This window comes from Taurulus bubalis (genome assembly GCF_910589615.1).
Source record: "Taurulus bubalis genome assembly, chromosome: 16".
Lineage (NCBI taxonomy): Eukaryota > Metazoa > Chordata > Actinopteri > Perciformes > Cottidae > Taurulus > Taurulus bubalis.
In genome coordinates, this window is record NC_136604.1 from 10,797,820 (window position 1) to 10,825,619 (window position 27,800).

Sequence of the window (27,800 nt, forward strand, 5' to 3'; positions counted from 1 at the left end):
CTGGTTTGGACGGATGAAAGGATGGTGGGATGAATGGTCTTTATGAAGTGTTGGATGAGAGGAGGGAAGGCCAGGTGATGACGGCCAGTGGACTTTGGTTCCAAAGCAGACGCTGTGATAGAGGGCCCAGATCTAAGGTTTACATTAAAGACAGGATCAGTCCTGGCAGCACTGATATTAGCACAGGACCTGACTTCTCTGTCGCTACATTTAAGGTTGTTTTTCACCTGTGGCTATGAAGGGACGTCAAAGACTTCTTTTTAATCTTGATCTGAATGTAACTTTATTCTGTTTTTGTGAGCTTCCTTCAGTGGTGGTGTAAGTTTAAATGGCCCTCATTCAGAGAGAGAGAGAGAGAGAGAGAGAGAGAGAGAGAGAGAGAGAGAGAGAGAGAGAGAGAGAGAGAGAGAGAGAGAGAGAGAGAGAGAGAGAGAGAGAGAGAGAGAGAGAGAGAGAGAGAGAGAGAGAGAGAGAGAGAGAGAGAGAGAGAGAGAGAGAGAGAGAGAGAGAGAGAGAGAGAGACTCAAAAACACGTGCCACCATGCTAAACCTCCTCGGCGCCGCGCGGCATTAAACAGACAGTGATTGATCTACGGTATGATTGTTTATTTTGCCTCGCTGTCAGTGATGGATGAAGATTTGCACGTGTTTGAAAAGTCTGCGTGAAATATGGGGGAGAGCGCAGGGAGGGGGTTGTTTTCAAATCAACTTCCCCAAGGAGAAGCAGCAGAGGGCCTATGGGACAACCTGTCACCATACCTTCACCTCATCTCAAATGTAATGCCCCCCCATAGCGCGGTAGTAACTCGGCAATCACCATTTTAATAACTCTGACACAAAAACAATTTACACCACAATGAAAACAAATGTTTACAATCCTATCAAGAGAAAAAACGGCTGATTTTGTGGTCGCGGCATGTGTAGAGGAATTATTGGCTTTTTATTTCCAGTCGCCATATGAATTCAACTTTTGAGAAATGACGGTTGTTCTGAGAGTGACCTCGCTTAATTTCCTGTCAGTGGTTTCCCTTTCACACAACATGCCACATGCTAATCAAAGTTGCCTCATAACACCATTGTCTTTGCTGGCATTGCTGCCGCTTTTGAAGCTCATGCATTCAGCTGCAAATGTGTGACACATCTCTTTAAAACCCAATGCTATTGATATTCAGTGGCTCTGTTGTCCTCTGTAGATGCTAGATGATTGAATTCCTTCATCCTCACAGAGCACCATATACAAAACTTCCTTCTGTCTACAGATGACAGCCTCTGAGCAGCAAGACATTTCTAACACCCTCTTCAGTTACCATCCCCCAAGAGGCCAAAAAGAAACCAGGGTGAATGAATAGAAAGGGGAACTCGAGACACAATGCCTACCTGTCCTCCCTCCCTCTCTTCCTCCTCCCAACTCCCCTGTGACACCCCTTCTTTTCCTCTTTTCTTTTCTGCTGGCAGAAACGGTCTGAATCCTCCGATTCCTTTCACACGGGCAGATGGCTCGATCGGGAGTTTCTCCAGCCCAGACTGAAAACAAAATCAAACCCCAAATCCTCCATCTTCCCTGTACTAATATTTTTTTTTAGAATTTTACTCCTAGCAGACGCCTTGTTTGTCTGCCAGTTTCTGTAAACCATGGAAACCAGGCTTCCCCTTTTTCACATCTTGTTTCTCTTTTTCAAAAACGTTCGCTTTCACGTGCCAAAACAATCCTCTGAATCCAAGCTCATTTGAAGACAAAAAGGAGATGGTTTGCTTCACTCGGCTTGTCTCTTTTCAAAGCAGCGACAACTTCAGCACATTGCACATCATTAGCGAGGGCGAGGTTGAGAGTAAGGTGAGGGAGCTTACAGCTGCGAGCTAAAGTTGTAACATGCTGTTAAGTAGCTCTGAGTTTTAGCGTTCAGAGCATCCCGGTCTAATTAGGTTCTAGTGTGGAGACTGTTTGCTGTTACGCTGACAAAATCTGACTTTGTAAGAGTGCATATTATACTCTGACTGGATGGCAATTAAAGAAATAAAAGAATAGCTTTAGCTTTAGGACCTTTTATATTTTCAAAGCTTTACAGATTTAGAAGCAGCAATCTAGGATATCACGGCCACACTACCTACTAACTTACATTTGAGATCAAGCTGATACAATATACTTGATATGATGTTGGGCCAGGGAATCCTAAATTCCCATTTTACCTTTCAGTTATAAATTGGAACCATGTGACCATAACCCCTTGTGGGGAGAGGATTTGCTCCCCATCGGCAACTGAAAGGAACCTCTTTCTTTTCTCTGCCCGGGTCTTCCACAGCACTTTGTCATGTAAAGAGGCCCTTATCTGGCTCTGGTTGGGGGTAAAGAGGCTGGAGAGAAATGGCAAGCTGGATCCCTGGGGCCAACAGAGATCGACGCATGGTAAATAAGTGACTGTGATTGACGGGTCCTTTGAGCAGAGTGGCCCGCCCACTGATGTGCCTGCCGGGAGGTCAACTTTGACCCCTTCTGGCCACCTGCTTGCCCCCGACCCTTGACCGTTCGCTGGACTTATGCGTCGACCGCATGTGGCCTTCGATTAGAAATTAGGTGGTTTTGCACACAAGCTTTTATTTGTTTTTTGGGTGTTTATCTGCATTTTCCCACATATACATTGATGTTCCCATAATGTTGCTTAATACATTATTCAAATAAGCTTTTCCCTTTCGTCACCACTTAGTCCACTTGAAACACTTATACTTGCCGGACCCCATGTAACCACAAACAACTCTGATCCATCTCATTGACTGTTTCAGCAAATGATTCCTCATGCAGTCCAGGATACCCCGCCTCCTACCCTCGTTGTGTGCTGCAATTTCCGCCCCGTGCTCTGGCTTTCAGCTCTGCTCTTCGAGCGTTACATTTGTTTCGCTGCGTCTCATAAATGCCTGGCCAACAATGACAAGTTAATGGACGAAACAGGGGCTTGGAAGTGTAACGATTTCACGAGGCCTGATTTAATTTCCCTCATTCTGGCTAAATTGGGCCACGGTGTCGGGGTAAATAAACACAATGCATCTGGACTGCAATAAAGAGAGTGAAACGACAAGAGGGTGTGTGAATAAGAGGTAATGCTGTAAAGGTCGCTTTCTCCTTTCCCCCGTGAACAGTTATAGATTCATCACGGAGTGCTTGTCGAGCACTTTGCTTGTGGACTAGCTTAGCCTTTTGAACGTTGCAGTAAATAAAAATATTTTAGATGTGTGTGTGTGTGGATATGACTGCATGATTACCTATTGCCACCTCTCTCTGTTCATATTAGAGATTCATCGTAGTTTGTAGTTTAATTGGCTGTGATTGGTCATTTTTAAGCTCATGAGTTGTGTGTGAACAAAGCATTCCATCATGTGTCCATGTACACCTGTGTCTGCACATCCAGAAGCTCTGAAGTGTGTCCTGTCTGACATCATTTACTGTGACCCCTGTTGCTCTCAATTAATGCCAGCACGTGTGGGTTTGAGATCATAAGGGTGGACGTTTCAGTTGGCATGTGTACAGACTCATGGCCTCAACTTTATGTGCCTACTCGAGATACTGGAGAATTTAAGGCAGGGTTAGAAGCCCTATGTGTACCTACATTCTTCAAAGTGTGAGCCAGATGAGACAAAAGAGCTTCACGACACTCGGACACGCCCTCCTGCTCCTCTCTTCTCTTTGATATTGAATTACCTCAATGACCAGGAGAGGCAACAAAGTAATAACAGGCCTTAACTATTGACCCACCCCAGAGCTCCCACACAGCTCTTTTCTGAGCAACTCTGCTGATGTCAGCTCCCCACCATGCAACGCAAGCCTCTATATGCACATGGAGTCTCATTTCCATAAGGAAAATAGTATGCTAGACTCGGAGCCAGAGGGTAATTATTTGCTTTGTTAAATTGGGTAATTAACTTGTCACCCAAGTGATATTTGTGGCTTGTTCACAACAGTTTGATTCATTCCCTCCCCCCCTGTTAAGCAATGGGAGACTGCGAAATAATTGTGTTGTCTATGAAATAATAGTTGTGTTGCCTAATTATTGCTTTGTTGGAACGGTCTCATTTGTCTGGCAAGTTGCATGAAAAATTGCACAGTATTGTCGTCAGAAATATTTCAACTGCAGTGTACCCATTATTTTAGAGAAACCCTTGACATGTATTCTAAATGAGCTTAGTTTGTAGTATTTTCCTGGTTCTTGCGTGATGAGGTTTGAAGGCGGTTCATAGAAATTCTTCCGGTGTGTTGCAGTTGAAAAGGATGAGGTGTAGGAGTTACCGTACCCTGGCTTGTGCTTTTTGACTGAGACGGTTTATTTAATTCATATGTAAGCCACATTGGAAGGCATATAATTAGTAACCCACGATTGTACGTGTGCATACACATTCAGACATGCACAAATACACTCGCACACAGACAGCGCTGTCTTGCTTGTCAGAAACAGCTGCTCGAAGAAGGGATGGATATGCACATCTTGGGCATGGCGATGTGTGTATGTGTACATAACGGTACACAGTCTGCCAGTAATGATCCAGACAAGCACTTGTATAGTGTGAGCTTCAGAGACGGTCTTGTGTGTATATTTGTGTGTGTGTGTGTGTGTGTGTGTGTGTGTGTGTATATGTATGTATGTATGTATGTATATATATATGTGTGTGTGTGTACATTGTACAAAGGCGCTGTGTTGTGACGTGCTTGTTAGTGAGATTGTCAGCCAGAGAGCGACTTGACCTTACATGGTTTGTACAAGGTACTTTGTTGTTGCTGTCATCAGCCCCAGTCACACGATTGGAAAATGGGTTTTGTTGCATTACATTAATTGTATGACTGGTGTTGGATGTCAGGTTAAAAGACAAATCACTGTCCAAACATTTTCCAGATCATTTTCAAGTTAACATACCACATTTTGTTTTTCATTTTAATTTCAAACTCTTGAGCTATCGAAGAGGACTCTTCTTGATGGACATCACTCTAACTTCGCATCAGCACTGAAAAGTGGTATTTACACATTCCTGTCGGATAAAAAAACTAATACAGCTGTCAGTCAAACAAAGCTTTTTATTCAGTTGTAGAAAAAAAATAATTATTCTGGAGAGGTGGGTAGAGCCCGAGCATTCCTTTGTAACGTATTCGCAGGCTTGTAATTTGCATCGTGTTTTGAAATGGGATTTAGGAACGCCAGCCAATATTTTGTCATTTCCTCATCTGGGATCAGTTTGGTTTGTTTATGGGCTGATCCTCAAAACATATACCACTGCAAGCAGCTGCATGAAGAGACGGACAGACACACAGGGCATGTGTGCACACTACAGTTGCACAAAGTCAGACTTACCCACATGTGACTTAGTCACAAGTGTGCACACACATCAGGGCCAACAGAGGGCATCTCAGCACACACACACACACACACACACACACACACACACACAGACACACAGACAGAGACACACACACAGACACACACACAGAGACACAGCCTGGCTAGTTGTTGCCCGCGTGCCCCCACCAGCCGACTGCCAACAGGCGGGTTAATATTGCCACCAGCTGCAGAGGGGATGATGCCAACCAATGCCAACCGGCACCAGGCCCAGAGTGGTCACACAGGAGCTACTGTGTGCTTCACTTCTCTTCTTATTTTCCTGACACTGTTTATTTTCCCATTTGCACTGTTTTTTTTCTATTCTGCTTCTATTCGAAGTGAAATTTAAATATAAAATGACAGTGTGTGTTACCGTGTACACATATAACATAGACCAGTGTGAACACATGGATCAAGGCCATTCACAGGGTGGTCATCCATCTCAATGAACAACACTGGACAGTGCATTGGCTGCGTGCATGTGTGAGAGAAAGGGGTAGCGTCTAGGACGCAGTGGTGCATTATGGGCTCACAGAAAAGCAGACAAGTTGTTGGTCCTTTGCTTGGTCAGTCGCTTCTTACGCCTTTCTTGAGAAACACACACCCAACATTTCATCAACACATGATGTCTGTGGTCTGTCTGTGTCAGACTTAACGGATAGGAATGAGCAGTGAGATTAGGCCAACACCCAGCAGGCCAAAGAACAAAAAAGGGTTAAAAGCACAAAGATTACATTTCATTTAGCTGATGCTTTTATCCAAAGCGACTTGTATGTTTGCTCTGTACACCGCAGACACAGCAGCAGGGAGCAATTAGGGGTTAAGTGTCTTGCTCAAGGACACAACGACATGGACTAGCAGAGCCGGGGCGCGAATCACCAACCCTATGATTGAAAGACGGGCATGCTAACCTCTTAGCCACAGTCGCCACTAGATAGCATTATTTACTCCCTGTTTTCAGTTTTATTCGACAAATATTCTGGGGTTGGAGGGTCATATCATTTAGTATTTTGTTTCCCATTTCAATTCACAAATCAAAAATGAAAGAGTTTCTTTTGCGGCTTCAAAAACTTGGCGACTACTATAAGAAGACATAAAAACACACACAAACGCAAGTGCGCCTCCCGCACGAATAGACGCCGCTTTTCAGTGTCTCTAAGAATGATTGTACTGAGACTAAACTTCTTTTGATTGGATGCGATGAAATAGGGAGCTGCCGAGGCAATCTGTTTTTGTTGTTGTTGCAAAGTCGCAAGCAGGAGTCAAATACTCAGGGACACATTTTAGGCATCTCTGTCGGGCGGGAGGCGCTTCTGAAGGGCCTTCTTCTTTTTTCCACAAATGTACTAATTTGCGTTAATCGAACTTGCATCTCGCAATACACAGTCGTTTAGCTTCTTCACTCGCGTGGGCAAACCGCGGCCCTTTTCACACGCTCAATATCTTTTTATGTCCTGGTTGTGGAAAAGGGAATTAATGAGTCCTTCTAGTAAAGCAGCTTGTCTGCGCTCGAGCAAAGTTCTGCAAGGCTAAATGAGTTTACAGCCTCAGGCTATAGGAGCTGCTGTTGTTGTTGTTGTTGTGCAAGTGTGCCTGTGTGCACGAGTGTGATGGTGCTTGTGTGCTTCTTCCTGTCTGATTGTTTACAGCCTTACCTAACTCGAGTCCAGATGTAATCCTCCAGTCTTTCTGATGAGTCTGACTAGCCAAGGCTAACAAGGCGACTTTCTTGAAGTGCCCCTCAGGCGTTGCTCTCGTACCAGCTTGCTCCCATACAAATGGCCTCCTCCACTAGTAGCAGACAGATGCGGTTTAAGCTGACCAGAGGCTGGTGGTTCTCTGTATATTCTGATAAGCCTGCTAGCCTGCAGGCTGTTCCTGTCAGACGAGGCACGGGGCTAATGAGGTTACTCTGTTTCCTGTTTCTGCCTTCCTGTCCCCTCCTTGTGTTTGTGGAAGTGGGGGGGCTTCAGCCTTTCTACGATATGTCCACATGCGGTAAGATTACTCACATATGCTCAGAAACATATTGTGTGTATGGATGTATGCATAGACACTTCAAGTATTATATATATATAGCACGTGATGTCATGTTCCGTAGTATCTTAAGATCCAGTCATGTGATGAGACAGAGACACACTTCAGTGGTCTACACACTCTCTTGTATTTGGAGGAATGTTAAACTGATGCCAAAAAGGCCAAACCTGGCAAGGTGGCAGCCAGAAAAGGTTTCGTCAAAAATATCACTGCTGTCATATGACATAATCTGAGAGGCCACTTTTTGTGTTTTTTTACTTCAATCAAAAGGTGACATGGCCCTCAGCCTGCCTGTTATTTAAATGAGTTTGAAGACTCAAAGTGTATTTTCAGATTGTGAAATAAGAAAGATTTTTGTAAATGTTCTTGCGTCTAGTCTTTTAGAAGTCCCCTATCAGAAATGTGACCTTGCTTTTCAAAGAAAATATTTCTCAAGTAATTGTCCATTAGCACGGTTATAGCTTGAGGCAATTTGCAGGACAAGCTTTTTCCTTTGGCTATATAAGAGCTAAAGAAATAAACTATCGCTACTGATGTTAGAAGTCACACCTCATATTTCTCGGCACAGCTTGTGCGTGTGCGTGTGTGTGTGTGTGTGTGTGTGTGTGTGTGTAGGAGAGAAGGTTAGACATGCAGCTCTGTTAAGAGGGATCAGCAGCAGAGGTCTTCCAAGGCTCCCGAGGGAGTAGCATGGAGGCGCTGGAGCCATTGCTACTGCTAACATGATGAATGACAGCGCGTTGTGGCGCGCCGTCGATCACAACTGTCCACGTGACCGCAGATAGTGTGTGTGTGTTTGCATGCCTGTGTGTGCGCGGGCCCGCAGTGCAGGGGATTGAGTCAAACCGCTGGTCAGAGGCAGATAGCCAAAGTGAAAGTGATATTGTGACAGAGTTGTAGGGTAAGCGTGCTGAATGAGGCTGTTACCACTGAATGGGAGCCGTTTGTTATACAAGCAGATCTGAAACAGAGCACACACACATGAACACAAAGGTTGCTTTATACTATATTTTAACATGCATTTCTAGCACAAGACCTGTGCTTGCGTCTATTGTGAGACCAGACACAGCCAGTCCAGTCCTTTGCCGGAACAGTCGGCACTTTAAACCTGCCAAACGTTACTTAAGAATATGAAGAATTTTCCTCAACTGAGCCCTAAAAACCATGGCAACACGACTGTGAAACTGACAGAGACACGGCTGCAAAGCTGATATCAAGCCGTTACTTTAACATTTCACTTTATGAGAGACACTTTAAATTCCCACAACAACAATTCTACCATCCGTTCTTGGCTTTGTTGCACGGAATGAACAGAAAAACCGATGCTTTGAGCAACGGCTCTTTACATTAATGCTCCTCTGGTGCTGTGTGCCATGCATGCAAGAAACTCCTTCCATGTACGGTGAGATAATCTGTCCGTACTGCGAGAACAGTCGGCGCTCCAGGAACGTTTCACAGATTGGAAAGGATTTCATCTTTTCTTTTCACACATTATTCTTGGTTTCATTTCCTTCTCCTTCTTTTCGTCTTGTTAACACAAAACATGGCTGTAAACCGTCAGTAAACACAGTGGAAGAAGTAGAGGTAGAGAACCGGAAACGATACAAGTCGCCATCTAACCATCTACGTTTTAACTTCATGTCAGCCATTTGTTCCATGGGAGAAGATAAGCTTTCGCTCATTTTGGTAAAGACGTCGACGCAAGAAACGGCTTCTCGTGTGAGCGAAATATTTGCAGCGTCAGAATTTATTCAGCAAAGGTGTTCCAAAAAACACCACTTCAAGCGAGTGTAAAGACTTTTTTTCTTCACGCTTGTGGAAGTTTTTTCAAATTCTCTGTTTCTGTAATGCTTTTCTTATGCGATGCTTTAAAAATAAATAAAAATAGAAATGCAGACCATGTTGGTGAACGTTTGTGTTCGGTGACATTTGTGTGTTTTAGGGTTAAGGGTCCGAACCGGGGTCAGTTGGTCACATAGCCAGTGTGGGTGGGCGACCCAGTCATTTTAAATCCCTTTTATTATGCTGCCAGTTGGGCCTTGTATGTGTGTGTGTGTGTGTGTGTGTGTGTGTGTGTGTGTGTGTGTGTGTGTGTGTGTGTACACACACACACACACTTACCTACATACAGATTCTTCAGAGTACTGTGACATTTACTCTGTCACATCTGTATTTAAAAGCTCTCTCTTGCTCTCTCTCCCTATGTCTCTCTCTCTCCCTCTCTCGCCTCTGTGCTCTACTTTTTACCAGCCTGAAAGCGTTTTATGCTCGACAGGGCTGAATGGCGCTGGCAGACTGTCACTTATGCATGCTCAGATAGATTCAGACACACACACAGACTGTGTGTGTGTGTGTGTGTGCATGAGTGTGCAGCGGCAGACAGCTGATATGATTGACAGTGGAGGTGCGGAAGGTTTGTGTGTCTGACACTGAGCTCAGCAGGAGTCCATCATGGCCAGGCTGCAGACTGAAGGCATTGTTCTGAGGGAGAAACCTTTATCTGCTACATATGTACAGGTGCAGGGAGAAAAGGCTGAGAGAGAAAGGGTCACGCACACAATTTCTCCTACGTAGACAATTTGAAATTGCCTCTTTTAAGATTGGGTATCTGTCGGGATTAAGTTGAATTGAGGAAGTTGTGTGCATGTTTCCTTCTGGAAAAACTGTGGTTTAAGTCACGATTGCAGCCCTCGTAGCATTCCTCTCATCGCCTCTCCTCTCCTGCAGATGGAAGTGTTCTGGATCCCTCTGCTCTAGCTGTTGGGGCTATCCCAGCATGGCTAGTTTAAAGGGAAGGCCCTGTGGCTACACACACACACACACACACACACACACACACACACACACACACACACACACACACACACACACACACACACACATACACATACACACATTCCAATGCAGTGAGCTTGTGGCGTAATGAGGCGATTATATAGGGCCTCTCGTCCCCGGCAACCCCACAACCTTGTTCCATTCGCCTATTCTCTAAACTCCGAGCTGAGCTCAGCATCCGGTCTACTTGAAGCCATTAGGGCCATGGGGACCAGGATGTAGTTAGGATTGGAATGTAAGTTCTGTGAGCAAACACGTGCTTCCTAGTTGAGGAAGTCGGCCTGGTTTTAGCCACTGCCTCAGTTGTTTGCAAATTATGCTGACGTTAGAACTGCTTGTCACATTTTGTTCGCGCCTTGGTGCTTTTTGGGAAATGGTAGCCATCATTTACATCAAAAACTACCTGGACTGTTTACTTAATGGGTCACTTCTCCTCAGAAATGCTGCTCAGATGTTTTTCATTGCATTTGCATCTCTCACTTACGAGAGCCCTATATTATTGTGGAGGCATAATTTGGATTTCTTGCCGCATCGTTTCGGCTTTCTTAAAAACGTCCCATTAATTAATTATCGCTGTCATCTGCACCACTTGTGAACGCTGAGCCGTGATATAGCTGCAGCAGTCATCTGGGGCCCATGTGTTGGTGGAAGAGGAGGAAAGCTCATGATGTGGCGAATGGAAGAAAGAGGGTAGTAGTGGGGTTGAAGACTGTCCTGACTACTGGATACAGCAACCCAAGCTTTGTTAAAATAACGTTTCTCCTCCATTGATTCCTCCATCCATCCATTCGTCTCTCTGTCCCTCCTCCTGAAGGGAAATGTGTGTTAGAATAACACATTTTGGGCCTGTTTTGTAGAGCAGATCGCAGCTGGCGCTTGGCCCACATTCCTCAGCCTTGACATCCGCACAGTCTACAGCAGCACAGCGCTATTTTTAGAACCGCTAGTGAAAACACACACACACACACTCACAATTGCACACACACACAATCGCACACACACAGTTATATGTACGTATGCAGATTCCCAAGCGTGTGAATGTTTATATGCGTTAGCTTAAAGGTAGTATATATTTTTACTTTCAAAAGAATGTGTGACTTTGTTGCTATGGTGGTAGTGCAACATTACTGAACCTGATTTTATCACCACTTTAAAAAAAAAAAATGTATTATATAAATCTCTGGTTTCCATCTCTTCAGTACAGTAAGCACTGACGCGTCTAAGCTGACGTTAGTGTGGCTTTCTGTCACACTGATGCACACACAGCGGCTCTGTGATGCTCTTTAAGGCCCAACGGGTGAATGATAGTGGAATATGACATTTCACCCACATTTAAAATGTTTTACAAAAGGCTGGTGAAGCACTGCTGAATTTGTCACAGTAATCAAGTTTAGTTGTATTTTTCTGTCTGGTCGTTTGGATTTACACTATTAGGATGGTCAGATCTGATTGTGATGGTGATGGTGAGTTAATCGTTTCTCTCTACCCTCTCCCGCTCCCTTCCCACTTTCCGTTTTGTCAGTATCCACTATTACGCAGCCAATGCAATCCACTTGTTTCCCCATCAATTGTCAGTTATTGGATTTGTCTGCTGTGGGGAGAGGATTGTTGAGTAAGCCTGGGGTTATGAAGTGGAACCAGCTCCCCTTTTCATCCAGTTAAAAGAACGGATACAGATGCAGTGATGGATTTATCCTGCTCAGACTTTTGACTTTATATCAGTGGCATGTCACTGCAAGCTTTTTAACATTTGCACTATTGTTTAAAAAAACATCTGTTTATTCACTTGTGGTGGTCGTCTTTGTCTAAAGACTAGCGGAGATGCTCTCGTGTTATTTATTCACTGAATCCTCTTCAGCTCAAAATGTAAACTTTTCATATTTTCACAATTAACTTAATAAAAGTAATGAACGCAAACTGAGTGTGAGATGACATATTTTGAAGAATAAAAGCCAAAATAATGTCAGGAACAACAATTGAAAATTGCTTCTAAGGCGTGTGTTCACTGATATTTTCTCCCCTTGGGTTTCCATCTTTTTGGAGATGTTTTACAGAATAAAATGTTTAAATAAGCCCAGCAGGAGAAGTATTATGTTGGTATACCTCCAAGCCCTGTCTGATTAAGCATGTTAGATTGACAGAGAAAGAGATACATACATACTTCCAAGCATCAGCATCCCGATGGATGCATAAAAGGTATCCGTCTGTGTCTTTGTGTGGTTCTTTGCAGGTCGGTGGGATTACCTGGCATTCCATAGGAGTTGGGGGTTCGCGGGTGACAGTAGACACACAGCGTTCCTGGTGCATCACTGGGTTACACACACACACACTTGCACACACTCATGTGCACAGAAAAGGTCCCTGCGCTCATTAGTGGGATTCCACCAGCCTGGTGGGAGCCGGACGGGGTGTAGATGTGTGTGTGTGTGTGTGTGTGTGTGTGTGTGTGTGTCAGTGCCAGGTAGCACTCGGCTGGCATTGCGCTGTATAAAAGCTGTCTCTAAAGAGCTCTGGCAATACCTCAGACACACACACACACACACACACACACACACACACACACACACACACACACACACACACACACACACACACACACAGCAGTGTATGACTGAGAATCTAAGATGCAACACAATTTGGACCTATTGCTTATTTGAGTAGATGTTCCCCCTCCTGTCGTGCTACACTTAGCCCTCTGGCAGGCAGTGTGAATGTCTTCGGAGTGGTTTTGCATGCTATTCCTGTAAATCACTTTTTAATTTTTTTTCTTACACCTGGAGAGCACACAGACACAGGCAGGAACTTGCTTTTGAGACCAGTGAAAGCAGAGCAACACCATGACCTGAAACAGATGGCAAACCACCTCTGAGTTCAGACAAATAGTTAACCTGCAGTTGAGCGAAGGTGGTGAAAACCCATTTAACAGATGATCTGAAGTAACTACGAGAGGATTTGGTGCACAGCAGCTGTAATGGAGCAGAGCTTTAACACTTTTTCCCTCAGCTGATGAAAAGCACAATTGTTCCCCTTTTTTTTCTAAACCTTGTTGCTATGTGTACACAGCGCAGGGAATATCTGTGGCACGCTGCCAACGATTGTAAGGAACCCGGGGAGAAAGTGAGAAAAAAATAAATGCATATGAACTTTTAAGGCCAATCTTTGTATCAGGATGTGTGTGCGTGTGCGTGTGTGTGTGCGTGTGTGTGCGTGTGCGTACATTTGGCCCTGTGACACACCACGAGGGAAAGAGTGCCAGTGAGCTGTCTCGGTAATTGGTGCTTACCTGGCAGGCTTTTGCACACATGCTTGTGCACGCGCACACACACATCCACAGAATGGATTAGATGACATTAACTGCAGGAGAAAATGGCAAAAATGTCCTACCTTTCGCGTGTGTGTGTTGAGGGACTGCACGCTACGCACAAAACACACCCTATAAACCTCTGTCAGAGACTGCAGACCACCGGTGCAGTGAATGGTCTGCGTGTGTGTGTGTATGCGTGTGTGCACGCAAGCAAGCGTGTGTCAGCTCGCTTTCTGTATGCAGGGAGACGTGGCTGTCACCCATCAGCTCCATCATGTGCTGACACCCAGCTTTTAATCTTGTCCCCCCCGCCCCCCTCTTTAGCTCTGCTAAAGGCCTCATCCCTAAACACAATCAAAACAAAAACTCTGCTGAAGCTTATTTTTATCTGCTGAAGAGAGAGAGGAGGGTTAAAAACACAAAAGCGTGACAAACAAATCTTCAGCCTTGTCAATATTGTCATAAATTATTTAGACTTGTGAAATGAATCAAGTGAGTGAATGAGGTCGTATCATTTTTCGATGTAATTACAGCAAGTTTCCATGGAGATAGTCAACTACATTCACCAACTCCTGACCCACCTGTGGCTTGTAAGCAATCTGGCTTTCTGTTGAACTCGACACTAATAGTGACTAGGCAGATGTTGCATGAAGTAAATCACATGGTGAGCTGACTTTATCCATTTATTTATTTTTGGATGGCTCACACATGTCCTCTTGGTGTAAAGTCACTGTGTGCGTTTGTTTCAGAGTTCAGGTGCATTAGCACACACCCTGCTATAACAAGGTGTGTGTGTGTGTGTGTGTGTGTGTGTGTGTGTGTGTGTGTGTGTGTGTGCAGCACTGAAGGGCATTCATGAGCAGTAGTCTTTCAGTGGATCTGTGGGAGGATGCATGATCTTAGAATTTGATAAATTTTCTCCTTTTCACGCATTTGGTCAGAAATACAGACCGATACACCGACTCCGTTGGGACAACTCTAGTCAGCTGAAGTTTCTTTTTTTTGTGTCACATTTGTCTTTCATGAAATGCTCTAACTGTTATCTTGTTTTTACGGCATGCAGCGATAAAACATCTTGGTCTAATTATTTCTGTGTGAGTTGGAGATTCTTGGTACATCCTGCGCTGATGTGACCGTGATATCCGCCAGCCAACTCTAATGATCTGGGTCCCCCCCACCCATATATATACACACACACACACACACACACACACACACACACACACACACACACACACACACACACACACGTTACTTTTCCACGTCTGCTCTCTTACAATACATTCAAATCACGCAGAAGGAAATGTGCTCGCTGGGTTGAGCCGACAGGATAAGAAATGTTATGCGTTTAATTCTAATAATTAGCATACATTAGCCTTTTGCACAGAGACAGTGTTCTCTTTTCTCAAACCTTACAGCTGAAATCCACTCGCCCCATGGCTTGACTAGAGAAGCTATTTCCATTTTACATTATTTATTAATACCTCTTTGTTGTTGCTCATGTTCTAATCTCATTTCCTTTAGTCATTAGCGTTGTTCGACATCAAACACAGCTGCTAGAGCAATATGTGTAGGGAAGAAGGGGGAGAGAAGTGTGGTTATTGCTGTTGGACACTCACTAAAGACCCTTTTAACAATGTTTAGCAATGCAGTGGAATATTTTTCTATTCAGCGGTTAAAATTCTCAATACGAGCAATATGGTGTTTTGAATTAAGCGAGCCTGTAATGTGCTAGAAATTTAGCGTGTGTGTGTGTGTGTGTGTGTGTGTGTGTGTGTGTGTGTGTGTGTGTGTGAGTGAGAGAGACTTCTGGTGACCTCTTTGACAATAACATCTTCTGTCTCAGTCTCGCTGGGAGAGATTAGCAACACATGAACTCGCAGTCCCATGATGCTTTTTTCATTTGCTTCCTACCTATTCATTACCATAACACTCCTCTATCATGGCATTGTGGGGAGATGCAGTCCTTCGTGCATTGTTATGCAAATGCTTTGCTCTGTGTCTAGCTGCGAGCTATTGCTACGTTATGCTAATGTTGTGTCATGCTAATGTTGTGTCATGCTAATGTCGCGATATAGCAAGAAATGGAAGGGAATGATGCAACCGGAACCTAACGAAAGGAAGATTCCCCTTCATACTAAAACTTTTTCTTTTGTTTCTTTTGCTTGTTACATTTTGCTTTGTCATCACCACTGGCCTGTAAGTCCCACTTGTATGGCTATATGCTGTTGTTTGACAACAGAAACAAAGGAAAAAGGTCAGCATTAAAAAAAGTCTGACTTTTAAAACTTGCAGCCTGTGTAAATTACTTTTTCATTGTCTGTCTGCCAGTTTGATTTAATAAAATTAAATAACATCATAATTCTGAACTCTTTTCACTTTTCAGCCATCTCCCACAAGCACAGAAACACGGTTATTCTTTTTTTATTTAATTGGTGAAATAAAAAACTATTGTTTCGGTCAGTGACAATAGATGTGTGTGTGTGTGTGTGACAATACTTTGTACTGACCCATTCTCTTTCTCTGGATGTTTCCACAGGATGACAGTGATGGGATCCCGTGGTCAGAGGAGCGGGTTATGCGAAAGGTGCTTTACCTCTCCCTAAAGGAGTTTAGGAGTGCACAGAAACGGCAGCTGGATGGAGATGGAACCCCAACCTCCAATGGTAAGGCATCATTCCACGAGTGTTTTTGTTCCGTACATCGTAGCTGTTTACTTTACTACAGTATGACACTGGTAAATTGGTAATTTAGTGCCACATGCCATATTACAGGAAAAAAAAACTGACCAGATTTGTTTAAACCACAGGAATACAATAATTGCAAAAAAAGTTATAGTGTTCCATTCTGCCATATCCTACAAGTTAAGCCAGATGTTACAGATGGTACATCCAGTACCATTGCATGCCAGTCTAAGAACTATACTATCTAAGTATAATTCACCACTTTGTTCTGGAAGAGGATATGGCTATGAAAAAGTATCCATATGCCACTCATCCTGTACTTGGAAGTCTTTATTTGGCTGAGGTAAAAATAAATTGAATTGCTAAAAACTTTCACTTTGTTTTGACGAAATGAAAGCAAAGAAATGGCTGCCCTGGCATTTTGTGGTGTAAATGTCAGAGTTGCCAATTTTGTCTGGCTTTGTCAGGCAGTCTCGCTCTTCATTCCTTTAATTGAAGGCGACAGTTTTATTAGTCTGTCTGTAAGTGGAGACTAAGCGTGTTTACTTTGACGACAGAAACAAATTGTACTTTCCAAGGAGAGAATCCAAGGAGAACAGACGATACAGGACTCTCTCTTTCCTTTTGTTGTGGGTCAGTGGGCAGCGAGCTGCAGTCCTTCACTCTGCTGTCTCCGCGTGGCATCCTCAAAGGAACCATTGAACTAAAAATATTTCCCTCAAGTTTTTAAAATGTTGTTTACTCATCAAATGGAGGGAGCCGGATAAGCGGTGTCCTCCATGCCACGAGAAAATACGAGAAAAACCTGTGTGGAAGAGTTGTTGATCTTTCCAGCATGGTCATTCACACTCATTAAAACATGGTTGAATAGATACACTGACATGAATTAATATTTGAAGTATCTTAGTTCCACAGAAATGTAATTCCGGGTGGACGCTCGCTACAGTATCAGTTGAGGGATATTGCTGTTGGGCCGTGTAAACCTGAAACATAGCAAGAGGAATGAGAGCACAGGGGGATGAACAGCTTGTTTTGAACCAAGCTGCCACCATGTCTTTGTTTGACACTGGTGCTCCAACACAAAAAAAGCCCTCTGCCAGCCAACAGTGGAGATTTTGAACTTCACACGTGCCTCAGAAGCTATTCTCAGCTGACATTAACACAACCCAGACACCGGAAGAAAGGAAACGGGAGGGAAAAAAAGAGCCTCTGAAAGTTCACACCCAGCTAAAGAAGCCAGTCATCCAGCTAGGCAGAAAGGAAGACAGACAAACAGGAGGGAAGTCTCTTTTGAAATGTAGCTTATCTTTTATACCTAGTGTTGTTTTTTCCCATTTTTTTTGTCTTTATTCTAAATTTTTTCACACCTTCATTTCTTCTCTCTCCGTCTGTGCTGAGTGCCCCCTCCCCTCCCTGTAGCTAGTGTATCTCTGTGTGTCTGTCTGCCATCTCATAGCTGCCACTCCAGAGCTCCTCAGGGCCTTTTAAGCCGCCGCGGGTAGCTGACCTTATCGCCTGAATAAAAATGACTCATTAGAAAGCGTTGGCGGCCCGTCGTGCCGGGGGTAACGACAGCAGCCCGCGCTGACACAAAAGGGAGCCCGGCTGAATAGACGGGCCCTGCTGTTTTAGAGCACTGTGGGTTAGCGAGGCTTTGGAGGTTCTGCGAGCGGCACAGTTTCCCTCGGCTCACATAGATGTTGCGGTGAAACTGTCAGCCATTTTGGAAGATCACACTCAGCGTGCGTTACATCCTAAATGGGCAGCTCCTGCTGTTTTAGAGGACTGTGGGTTGGAGAGTCTGGGCTCATATTGGGGCCAGACATGTGGCACAGTTTTCAGAATCATATGGGTACTATTATGAAACTATCAGCCATTTTGGAGCCAGACTCTGCATGTACATGATACTTAAATTTGTCATAGAGTTTGATGAGATGAGAGATAACTGTTGTGTGTAAATAATTGGTCAGTTAATGGACTACTTGATTGGCAGAACATTTTAAAAACTAGATAATTGCATAAGCAAAAATGTCAAACTTTGCTGTTTTCAGCTTGTCAAATGGGAGGATGTATTGCTTTCCTCTGTTTGATATTGTTATACATGTTATGTTTGGGACTGTTGGTTGCACACATTAAGCTTATTTTAAGGTATCATCCTGGGCTCTGGGAAAGTGAGTGGCAGTGTAAAGTGTTTTCTTGAACAACATTTGTTTTTTACTATAATAAATAATAAATTAAAGCAGATGTGTCACAAACAATAATTTGTATTACAAACTATTATTTTCTCAAATGAGTTAATCGTTTAGAATGTCAGACAATAGAAGGAAAATGTGTATTTACTTTACTATCATAGTAGACTAAGAATACCAGAAAATATCCACAGAATTGTTGGCATTCTTTATTAAAATCACATTGATTGTCGAAATAGTAACATCAATTATGTCTAATAGATTAATCTGCTAATCAGTTCTGCTCTGATTACAAAAGTAATGAAATAAATGTTTGAAGCCTATACACAGGATCTGGGCCAAATAAAGGCACGGACCTCGCTGCTTCAGGATATTTCGAGATCCACCATTTTTGAAAATAGGTGTCCTCTGACCAAAGGAGGTTACAGCAATACTTCCTTAAAGCAGCATTTGTCTCATTTGTTTCTCCATCTTTACCCCACCCACATACCTCCATCCATCCCCAGCCTCTCACTTTCTCCTCCTCCTCTCTCCGTCACTGTCTTGCAGTAGCGCCGATCTGTTTTAAAGGGGGTGTGGCAGTCTGTCAGTAGTGTGTGTGTGTGTGTGTGTGTGTGTGTCATTCTATCTCCCCACCCACCCAGCCTTCTCCCTGCCTATAGCCAGCAATCATGCCATCTCCTCAGCCACTTTGCGTCTCGTTGTTGGCAGCCGTCCATCTCTGTGTCCATCACACTTCCTGCTTCTCCCGCTCGCTGCCTGCATTACTTACCAAATGACATTATGCCCTTCTGCGTCCCGGCTTCCGTTTGTTCATCCATTCGCCCTTCTCCCACTCCATCACAGCCACATTCTTCCCCTCCTTTTTTCTTCCCTGTCCCCCTCCCTCCATCCGTCTGTCCTTCCGGTTGTCTCTCCCCCGATGCAGGGTTTCATTACACATCAATAGGACTCTGGTTGCTGCCTTCTCCGCAAGCTCCTGTCTCCTCTCTCCCTCCCGCTGCTCAATCTCCTCGATGTATCTCCACACCCCCACTCTCCCTCGCGATAGCCTCTTTCTCCCTCCGGTTCCCTCTATCCGTCTCTGTCTTGCTTTTTCTCACCATCTCCCTCCGCTTTTTCCTTCCTGTCCTCTGCTCCGCCTGTCTTAACTGCCCTCAGTATCTGTCATCCAAACCCTCCTTCCCTGTTCCCATTCTTCCTCAATCGCCACCATTCCTTCCTGTTTCCCACCCTTCCTCTTCTGTTTTCCGAATCATTAAAGCTGCGTCTTCCTTCTGTACCGCCTTACCTCGCCATCTCTTCCCGCTGGACTGGTCCGTACCTCTTTTCTCCCCCTGCTATCTTTCCTCCCTCTCCATTTCTCTGAGTGCTGTTGATGGAGGAGCTGGCTGCTGGCCAAAAACCCAGAAGGGGCTGAAGAGAGGGGCTCCCTGTTTGCCCATTTCTCTGACTGCCCCCTCTCTGTCTCTGTCGGTCTGCCTGACTCGCCGGTCCTACCCTTTTTTTTATGCACGCCGTCCCCCTTCCTTCAGCACTGGCTCTGCTGTCACTCTGCTGTCTGTCTGTATTTCCCATGCCGCCAGCCCCTTGCATGGCCAGAGTGGCAGCTGAAACACTGTGTGGGCCCACTGTTCACTCTCTCTAGCATAGAAGGATGGAAGGTTGGATAAAAGGAGATGAATAAGAAAATCCCATTCGGCGATCGAAGGAGAGTTTACGTTTAGAATCCCAAAATTTAAAGAGATTGCATTTATTCTGTCCGCGCAAGCTCATTTTATACAACAGCTCAAGCCATTACTGAACCCCATCTTTCTCTTTGATGCTTTAGATTAACGGCCCCGAACTGCAGAAAGCAGAAGCCATGTTTCTGAACTGCACATTGCTTTAAGCTTTTGTTCTGGTTTTTGGTAAGTGTCATGCAGCGTTGTTAGGTCAAATTTTGGAGGGAAGAGCAATTTATTTGGAGCTATTTGGAATCCTCGTGCTAGGCAGTCAGTTTTACTATCTTCCTCTAATCTGACAAGCTTCTGGGAATGCATACTACGGGGAGTTTCCCTAAAATAAAACTTCCCATTGTTTCTTTTTATATCATCCAACAATGTATGTATACAGGCCCAGAGAGTTACACGAACAAAGAGCATACAATACAATGTTAGTGCTCTTGTTTACAACAGGAAAAGGAGGATCAAGGTCTACTATAACATTATAATTCTGACTGCAAATTGTACAGAATTGTTCCTTTTTATGAGATGGAAGTTAAAAGACAGATTACTACAATCTATCTGCAAAGCAAGAAATAATTAGATCATAACTATCTGCAGTATATTAACAGCTCTGGTTCCTTGTACCCCAGGTTTGCCATTGCACTCATTTTCACATTAAGCTTGTGTTTGCAAATGTAATCTAGAACCTATAAGGGCACTCTCTGCCCCATTATGATTGTCTTTGCTGTACCATGACTACTCTGCTATAGCTCCACTTATTACTGCAGCTCACACTAATGGGCTCCTCTCAGCCCTGTTATGTGCTATGTTACCCTGTGTACCTCCGCTTTCTCCCTCCTGCTCTCTCGAGACTTTGAGGTGAACATATTGAGGCGATCGGCTTAGTTAAGCATGCATAAATCTGATTACAACCCCGCCCCCCCATAAGAGCAGCTTTTGGATTTGCACACTAGCATTGTCCTCCGTTGCCCCATCCCAGCCCAAGCTCCTGGTTCTGCAGAACCAGGAGCTTGGGTTAAGGCTCCTTTCCTGCCTGCCACACTCGCCCATCCCTAGCCCTCTGCCTCCCCAAGATTCCCAGCTCTGGCCCTCAGGTGGGCATCCATGTGCAACCAGCATATGTCGAACAACTCTTTGGAGGAATGGGGAGGATAGCTGGAGAGAGTGAGCAGAGAAGAGGGGGCGGTGGAACGGGCCTCTGCCTGTTTGTTTGTGCTCTGTGGGGACATCATGCGTCAGTCATTTTCTGAGCACAATTAAAGCTAATGAGCAATTTCGTTTTTTGCTCTGGTGCAAGATTCACTGGCAAAGCACATTGTCCCAAAGTCGCGATAAGACTCTTTGCACCATCTCCTTTCGGCAGCGCCTCCACTAATTATCATTTTCAATGTCCTAATTTCTCTCAATCTTTGGAATTTATCCTATTTTTCATATCTTTCCCAAATGGATATTAATTAAATTCCCTATTGCCATATGAAGGTTTTTTATTTTGAGCAATTTAAATTTGGCCTGAATGGAAAAACTTCCACGTTCTCTCAGTGAACCTCTTGATTGATTAAAGGCAAGCGGATGGAGCGTTTCGTGCTAACCCTGACATTGTAAAGCAGTGATTCACTGGCCTATAGACTTCGTGGCTCTACAACCATAAAGCATTTCCAGCAGTGCAATGGCCTTACTCATCATGTCGGCGCCTGTTAACTTCTGACCGCAGCGATGCATGTCTGATGACTGTACCTCAGGCGTTCAGGTATCTACCTGCCCTGCCTGTGTGTTGTGAGAGAAACTAACCGCCAGTGTGTCTATGCAATAAGGACAAAGTGTGTGTGCTCATTCAGCCCAAAGCACATTCATGAATCTAAGTGAAATCATACGTTTTAAATCTCCTTTTACCTGCTCTACAATTGCTCATCTTCACCCTGTCTCCTGCACTGTCATTTGATCTTACCCCCCCAATGCCCGGGCTTGTTCGACAGCATCCTCCTCGCTAACGGGATATCATTCAAGTTGCCACTTATCCTAACGCGCACTACACTGCTGTTATTATCTTAATTTATTTTCCTTGTGACACCCACCATTAGGGGTTTTTGGGTGCGAATGATTGACACATCCCTCCAAAGCATCAGTCAAATTTTCAAATTTCACTGTGCGTGCTGGGAAGGCAACAAACTAAGAATTCCTCAGTCAAAGTGACGTGCCAGACGAAAGGTGAATGCAAAGGTTTATGACCGCAGCATTCGTAGTTGAATGAGGCTTTAATATTCAGCGAGTCATCATTTGCTTAAGCAAAGTAAATGTGATTAATTGCACATCATGATATACCAGTCAGGCATGAATAATTGTCAAAACGGGTCACAACGAGTAAAATCAGAATTAGAAACAGTTTATTGCCAAGTACGTTACACATACAAGGTGACTGTTGCATAACAATAAACACAGTGCAATAGAATAATACATCATTTAAAAATAGGATATATGAACATTTACAAATATGGTAAACAAACAAGAGTATGTTATAACAAGCATGTTATTAAAGTGTTAGGTGTATATTATTAGAGAAAAGTTGTGAAGAAATGATCCTGGCGATGCAAGTGTCTGAGTCAGTGGGGGTCCCGGGCTTTTGGTTGATGAGCTGCAGATGGGAAGAAAGAATGTGATGAATTACTCTCGGTGTCAAATGTTTGATGGCTGTGTTGCTCACTCTGATAGAAATCTTCCGCTTTCAGCTCTGCTATTTCAGTGCTATTTCAGCCCTCGCTCTCCAGTTGGTTTCAGTCTCCTTAGCAGCTACCGCATTCTGATGTTTTTAGATAAGCTTTTCAGCTTTGAACTTCCCCAGCTGTTTCTCAGATAAGTTAGCTCTTTCCTATACAGTTGTTGAATCAGACGCGGCTGAATGACACGTTGCAGGAATCGCAATAACTGCTCATGAGGAAATCAAGCCCTGTGCTATCTATTTAATTTGGTTGTCTCCCTTAATTACGATTGACTTCCTCTCCTCTGTTTGACCTAATTTGAATTCTCTGTGCCTGTTGTTGCTTTTGATTTCAGAATCTGTCTGGGGGCTTATTTTGTTTGTCTGAGGTGCTTGCTAAATATTTAATTAGGGCTCTGCCAAATGGGCTCACTAAGAATGTCAGGTCCAGCAATATCTGTTCACTTCTCTCACTGCCTCAGGCTTGTTTCTTTTTTTAAATTAATTGTCAAAGGGCAGACATCACATATGTCAGCAGAGAAAAGCAGTTGCACTTGACAAGGGAAAAGAGGACAGCAACCTGAATAAGTAACTCTCCTCACTCCTAAACTAGCCCGCATGATGCTGCAATACATGATGAGAAGGACTTTATGTGAGTTTGTCGCGCAGTCACAATCGCTGGATAGACCATGTGTCACTATGTTTTCATTGACTGCCGATGCTTCCTGCTCAAGAGCGCTGTGTAATTGTTCAGTCTGGATCGCTCTGTATTTATCCCCTGCTCTCTTTCTGTCTTTCCTCTGTTTTCAATGTTCTGCACACTGTCAGCTGAAGCAGAACTACCATAATCTTATCAAAATAAGTGTATCCACTCTGCCTTTAGCCCTCTCTTCTGTATCAAATCAAAAACAAAAGCAGAAGGCTTTATTAGCACTGTCGGATGAAAACCATGTTTGTTCCCCAGAGACTCGAGTTGTATATTATTGTAATGCAATATAAAGCCCCTGGATCATAAAATGCCCACAAAGGACTACGCATGATCAGGAAACATATTTTCTTTTAACCCTTTTGGTGCTTCTCTTCACAGGTTCACTAGCCAATGGGCAGCTGAACGGCTCGGGGTCAAAGGGCAGCCACAAAGAAGATGGGTCCCTCCGCTCTCAGGGCCACGGGAGCCGCGAGTACGGCGAGGACGGTCCTGCAAAGAAAAGGTGAGACGGCATGTGTGTGTAAGGTTCCTCATCCTGTTGGGTCATTCAAGAGCTTCACAGAGCCCTGAATCTTGTGTTGGTGTAGAATTGTAAGCCGGTCTTGCGTTCATATCAAACGCTGCTGATACTGAGAGCGTGAATGTGTGAGGTAGCGATGAGAAACTTTGCGGCCATGTTCCAAATTGCAGCTTAGTTGTGATAAATGGTGTGTGCCCTGATGGTTAAGAAGCTGCCACATGATACCAGCTGCCTTCAAGTTCTCTGCACTGTTTGACACACGCACTTTATCTTCCTCCATTGTTTTTCTCACTTGCTTTCTTTGCCTCTGTTCAATTCATTCCTTTCCGCACACATTCTCTCTCGCTCCAGCCAAATCAATTCAAAATGTTCATTGCAATGAATTATATATTTAGTTTATGCACTCTCTTTCCTCACTCACAAGTGTGTGCAATAACATTTTTGGAGAAGAGCAAGTTGGTCATTAGTTCTCTCATAGAAGATGACATTCAACAGGGAAGTGTAAACAGTAGCACCATTCAAAGAGCTGCGAGGTCTTTTAATGAGCACATGCCTTCATCTTTTAATGCAAATGCCATTTCAGTCATTTATAATTAGCCACTTAAAGGAACGTCGCCGTGCATTTCCAAATGAATCATTTAAAAATGTAACTTGTTTCAGAATACAATAAGCTCTTAATTTCCAACCGGCATGATTTAAAAAAAAAAAAAAAAAAGAAGAAGAAAAAAAAAAAAGGCCTTCATATCACAAGTAGATTATTGAAAAGGAGGACTGTGGAAAATAATAGTAATTTTCAGATATATTGGTACAAACACTGCTCAGTCTTTAGACAAATGTTCTTGGAAAATTGAATCAATGGGGGTTTGGAAAACGTGATGCTTCTGTAACGCTTTAGGCATGAAGCTGATTTTAAAGTCACAAGCTGGAAAGTATAATTTTCAAATAATCACGCTCTATAGAGTGTAGAGCAGATTAAAACGGCTTGTGCTGGCCACAAAGCTGATGTTTTCTCTCTGCCTCAAAACCACATGCACTCACATACAAGTACAAAATGCAAGCTGCCATAGACCTTTTTCTTAGATTTGTAATCTCAAGCAGCCAGCTACTGTAGATGGTGCGCGTGCATGTCCATGTGCCCATGTGGTCTTGTATGTGTTTTGTTTTATTCTGCCGCTAGTCTCTCTCTCTCTCTCACTCACACACACACACACACACACACACACACACACACACACACACACACACACACACACACACACACACACACACACACACACACACACACACACACAGTGACAGGGCATCAAAGCGTCGGTGTAAAGCTAGGGGCGGAGTCTGGGGGCCGGACAGCAGCAGATGTCCCTCTGTAATGAGCAGCCCATACAGGCTCCATTCACTGCGTGTCAAGCACCTGCCTAAGTCCTGCTCGCTGTCATTCGATACTGTAACCTCCAAATCTGAGCATGTTCATGACAAGCTTTCATCTACCTGCCTTTGAAACAGAACAGCGTGCCTCTCTGAAACATTCAAGTTTTTCAGGGGGCCGCTCCAGAGACGTAGAAGTTAGAGCTCCTGTAGACTTTGGCATGTGTGTGGAAATCGTTAACCCTCAACTATGAAATGAAGATCAAAATGTAGACAAGACAGACAATCATTTTCTGCAAGTCGTAGGAAAACGTCATGTTGAAGTCAGACGGATGAATGAGGTTGAATCGTAAACTTTGAGAATAATCGAAGTGAGGATGGCATGAATGACAACAACAGAAAGTGTTGAATAGAAACCAGTTCACCCTCTGGCTTGTATTAAATCAAAGCTCTCTCCACCAACTGAGGAGGAATAAAGGCACCGAAAGAAATAACAAATAGCAAGGACACTCATACTTGTATTCTGTCTTTCAGCTCTGATGGCCTGTAGTGCTGTGTGTGTGTGTGTGTGTGTGTGTGTGTGTGTGTGTGGAGTTCAGTTAGAGGCCAACTTGCGCCACGGTTTACACACACACACGCACGCACAGACACACACACACACACACACACACACACACACACACACACACACACACAGCAGGGCTGAATGAAGAAAGGCTTTCTATCTGATGCTAATGAAACACAAGCCTAGCCAGTACTTGGCAATGCCTCGCGCCCTCTTAAAAAGCGTATTTTGTGTGTGTGTGCGCTTTGTGTGTGAGGGATGACTCCAGTGCCCTGGCATGGCTGCCCCGCACTGCTCCTGAACGGGACCAACTGAGATGATGCCAGGAGCTTTTACACCTGGCACTTGCCAAAACAGAAGGGAGGAGTTGCGGCGTTGCCGGTTCCAATTTTGAGCCGAAGAAAAAAGTTTCACACTGTTGAGAGAGGAAGAAGGGATAGACGGAGAGAGGGAGTGACTGGGAGGAGCAGCCGAGAGAGGAAGAGAGGCAGGGACAGAAGGACAGGTGCGAGTGATTTTTGGCAGGAAGCGGCCCCCTTTAGAAGTCTTTGAGATCAACTCTATGTTTGCCTTCCCATGCTCCTGAGATTGGTGGTGAGACTGGCAGCACATCCCCTCCAACATGCCAGCTCATTGTACTCCTCTCCTACCAGCATGACCATATTCACTAATCGGGGTTCCCCTGCCAAAAGTGGGACATGCATACACACACACTCACACACACATAAACTTGCATTCACAACCCCACATGGTCTCGTCTCCACTGCCATGGTTTACTGACCTACTTATATTCCTGCACCTCTGTTCCTCTCCCACATTTTGGTTTGTATTTACCAGTCGCTGAGGTGTTGAAACAAGTCCCAGAGACGGCGTCTAAATGGTATTTAGTTAAGTTGTTGTCTTGGCTGGCAGAGTATGGCAGGTAGCCTCATCCCTCGCATGTATGATTCAACATTATTTGCGGTTGAATACTTATTTGGAACCACTGAAGGATGTCTTTTAGCTCAGTCATAAAACAAGCTGTTGACTCAGAAGCTTCCTCTCCAATAAGCAGACATCATTTTGTCAGCATCTTGTACGTCAGGTGATTAAGGGAATGAGTAAATCACTACTTGGTATTCATTAGTATTTTAATTTATCATTGCTGATCTCACTGGCACAATTTTTCTTTTTCGTGATTGGGGAAATTTTTTTGTGGCTTGCAGACTGTAGGTGTTATGATTTTTAGTTTGTGTTAAACCTGATTAATCTGGTAGTCATTTTGTGGTCCCTAAATGTGTCACGACACTTAATCTGATGTGTTTCACAAGTTTTGCGTTACGTTTGCTTTTTTTTTTATCTCTGCTCATATGATTGATGTTTACAAGAGGGATTCATGGCGTCGCCCCCAGCAACTTGGCTGTTTGTTCAACTGAACTGTGTGTGAGACCGAAGACAAACTTATTAAGCGCTGCAAAAGTGTGGGTGGAGCGTGTGGATCACAGGTTGAGTGGCCCTCTTAAAGAGCCTTCTTAACTTCATCTCTGCATTTCTCTCTCACTCTTTCTCCGTCCCTCTCCTCTGTGTCTCTTTTTTTTCTCTCTCCGTCTTCACTGAACCCCACTTTTGGCTCTCTTTGAATCTGCTCTCTCTGTTGTCTCAGCCAAGACACACACTCTCACACTCAGCTGCTGCCGCTTGTTTTGTTTCGACTTAATGAATGCCAAGTGTGTACACACACACGCACACACACACACACACACACACACACACACACACACACACACACACACACACAGACGCACACACTTGTCTTGTCTAGCGTAACCAATGACTC

At 44.1% G+C, this 27,800-nt stretch overlaps 1 protein-coding gene across 1 annotated transcript in view; it reads left to right on the forward strand.

Annotated features, from left to right (window-relative positions):
• jarid2b (jumonji and AT-rich interaction domain containing 2b) overlaps positions 1-27,800 on the forward strand; it is a gene marked incomplete at its 5' end in the record, with an annotated part of 98,760 nt that overhangs the window by 31,612 nt on the left and 39,348 nt on the right. Inside the window, 2 exons of the mRNA XM_079232010.1 lie at positions 16,073-16,199; positions 23,913-24,036. Coding sequence (XP_079088136.1) covers positions 16,073-16,199; positions 23,913-24,036 — 251 coding nt within the window. The remainder of the gene's footprint in view (positions 1-16,072; positions 16,200-23,912; positions 24,037-27,800) is intronic.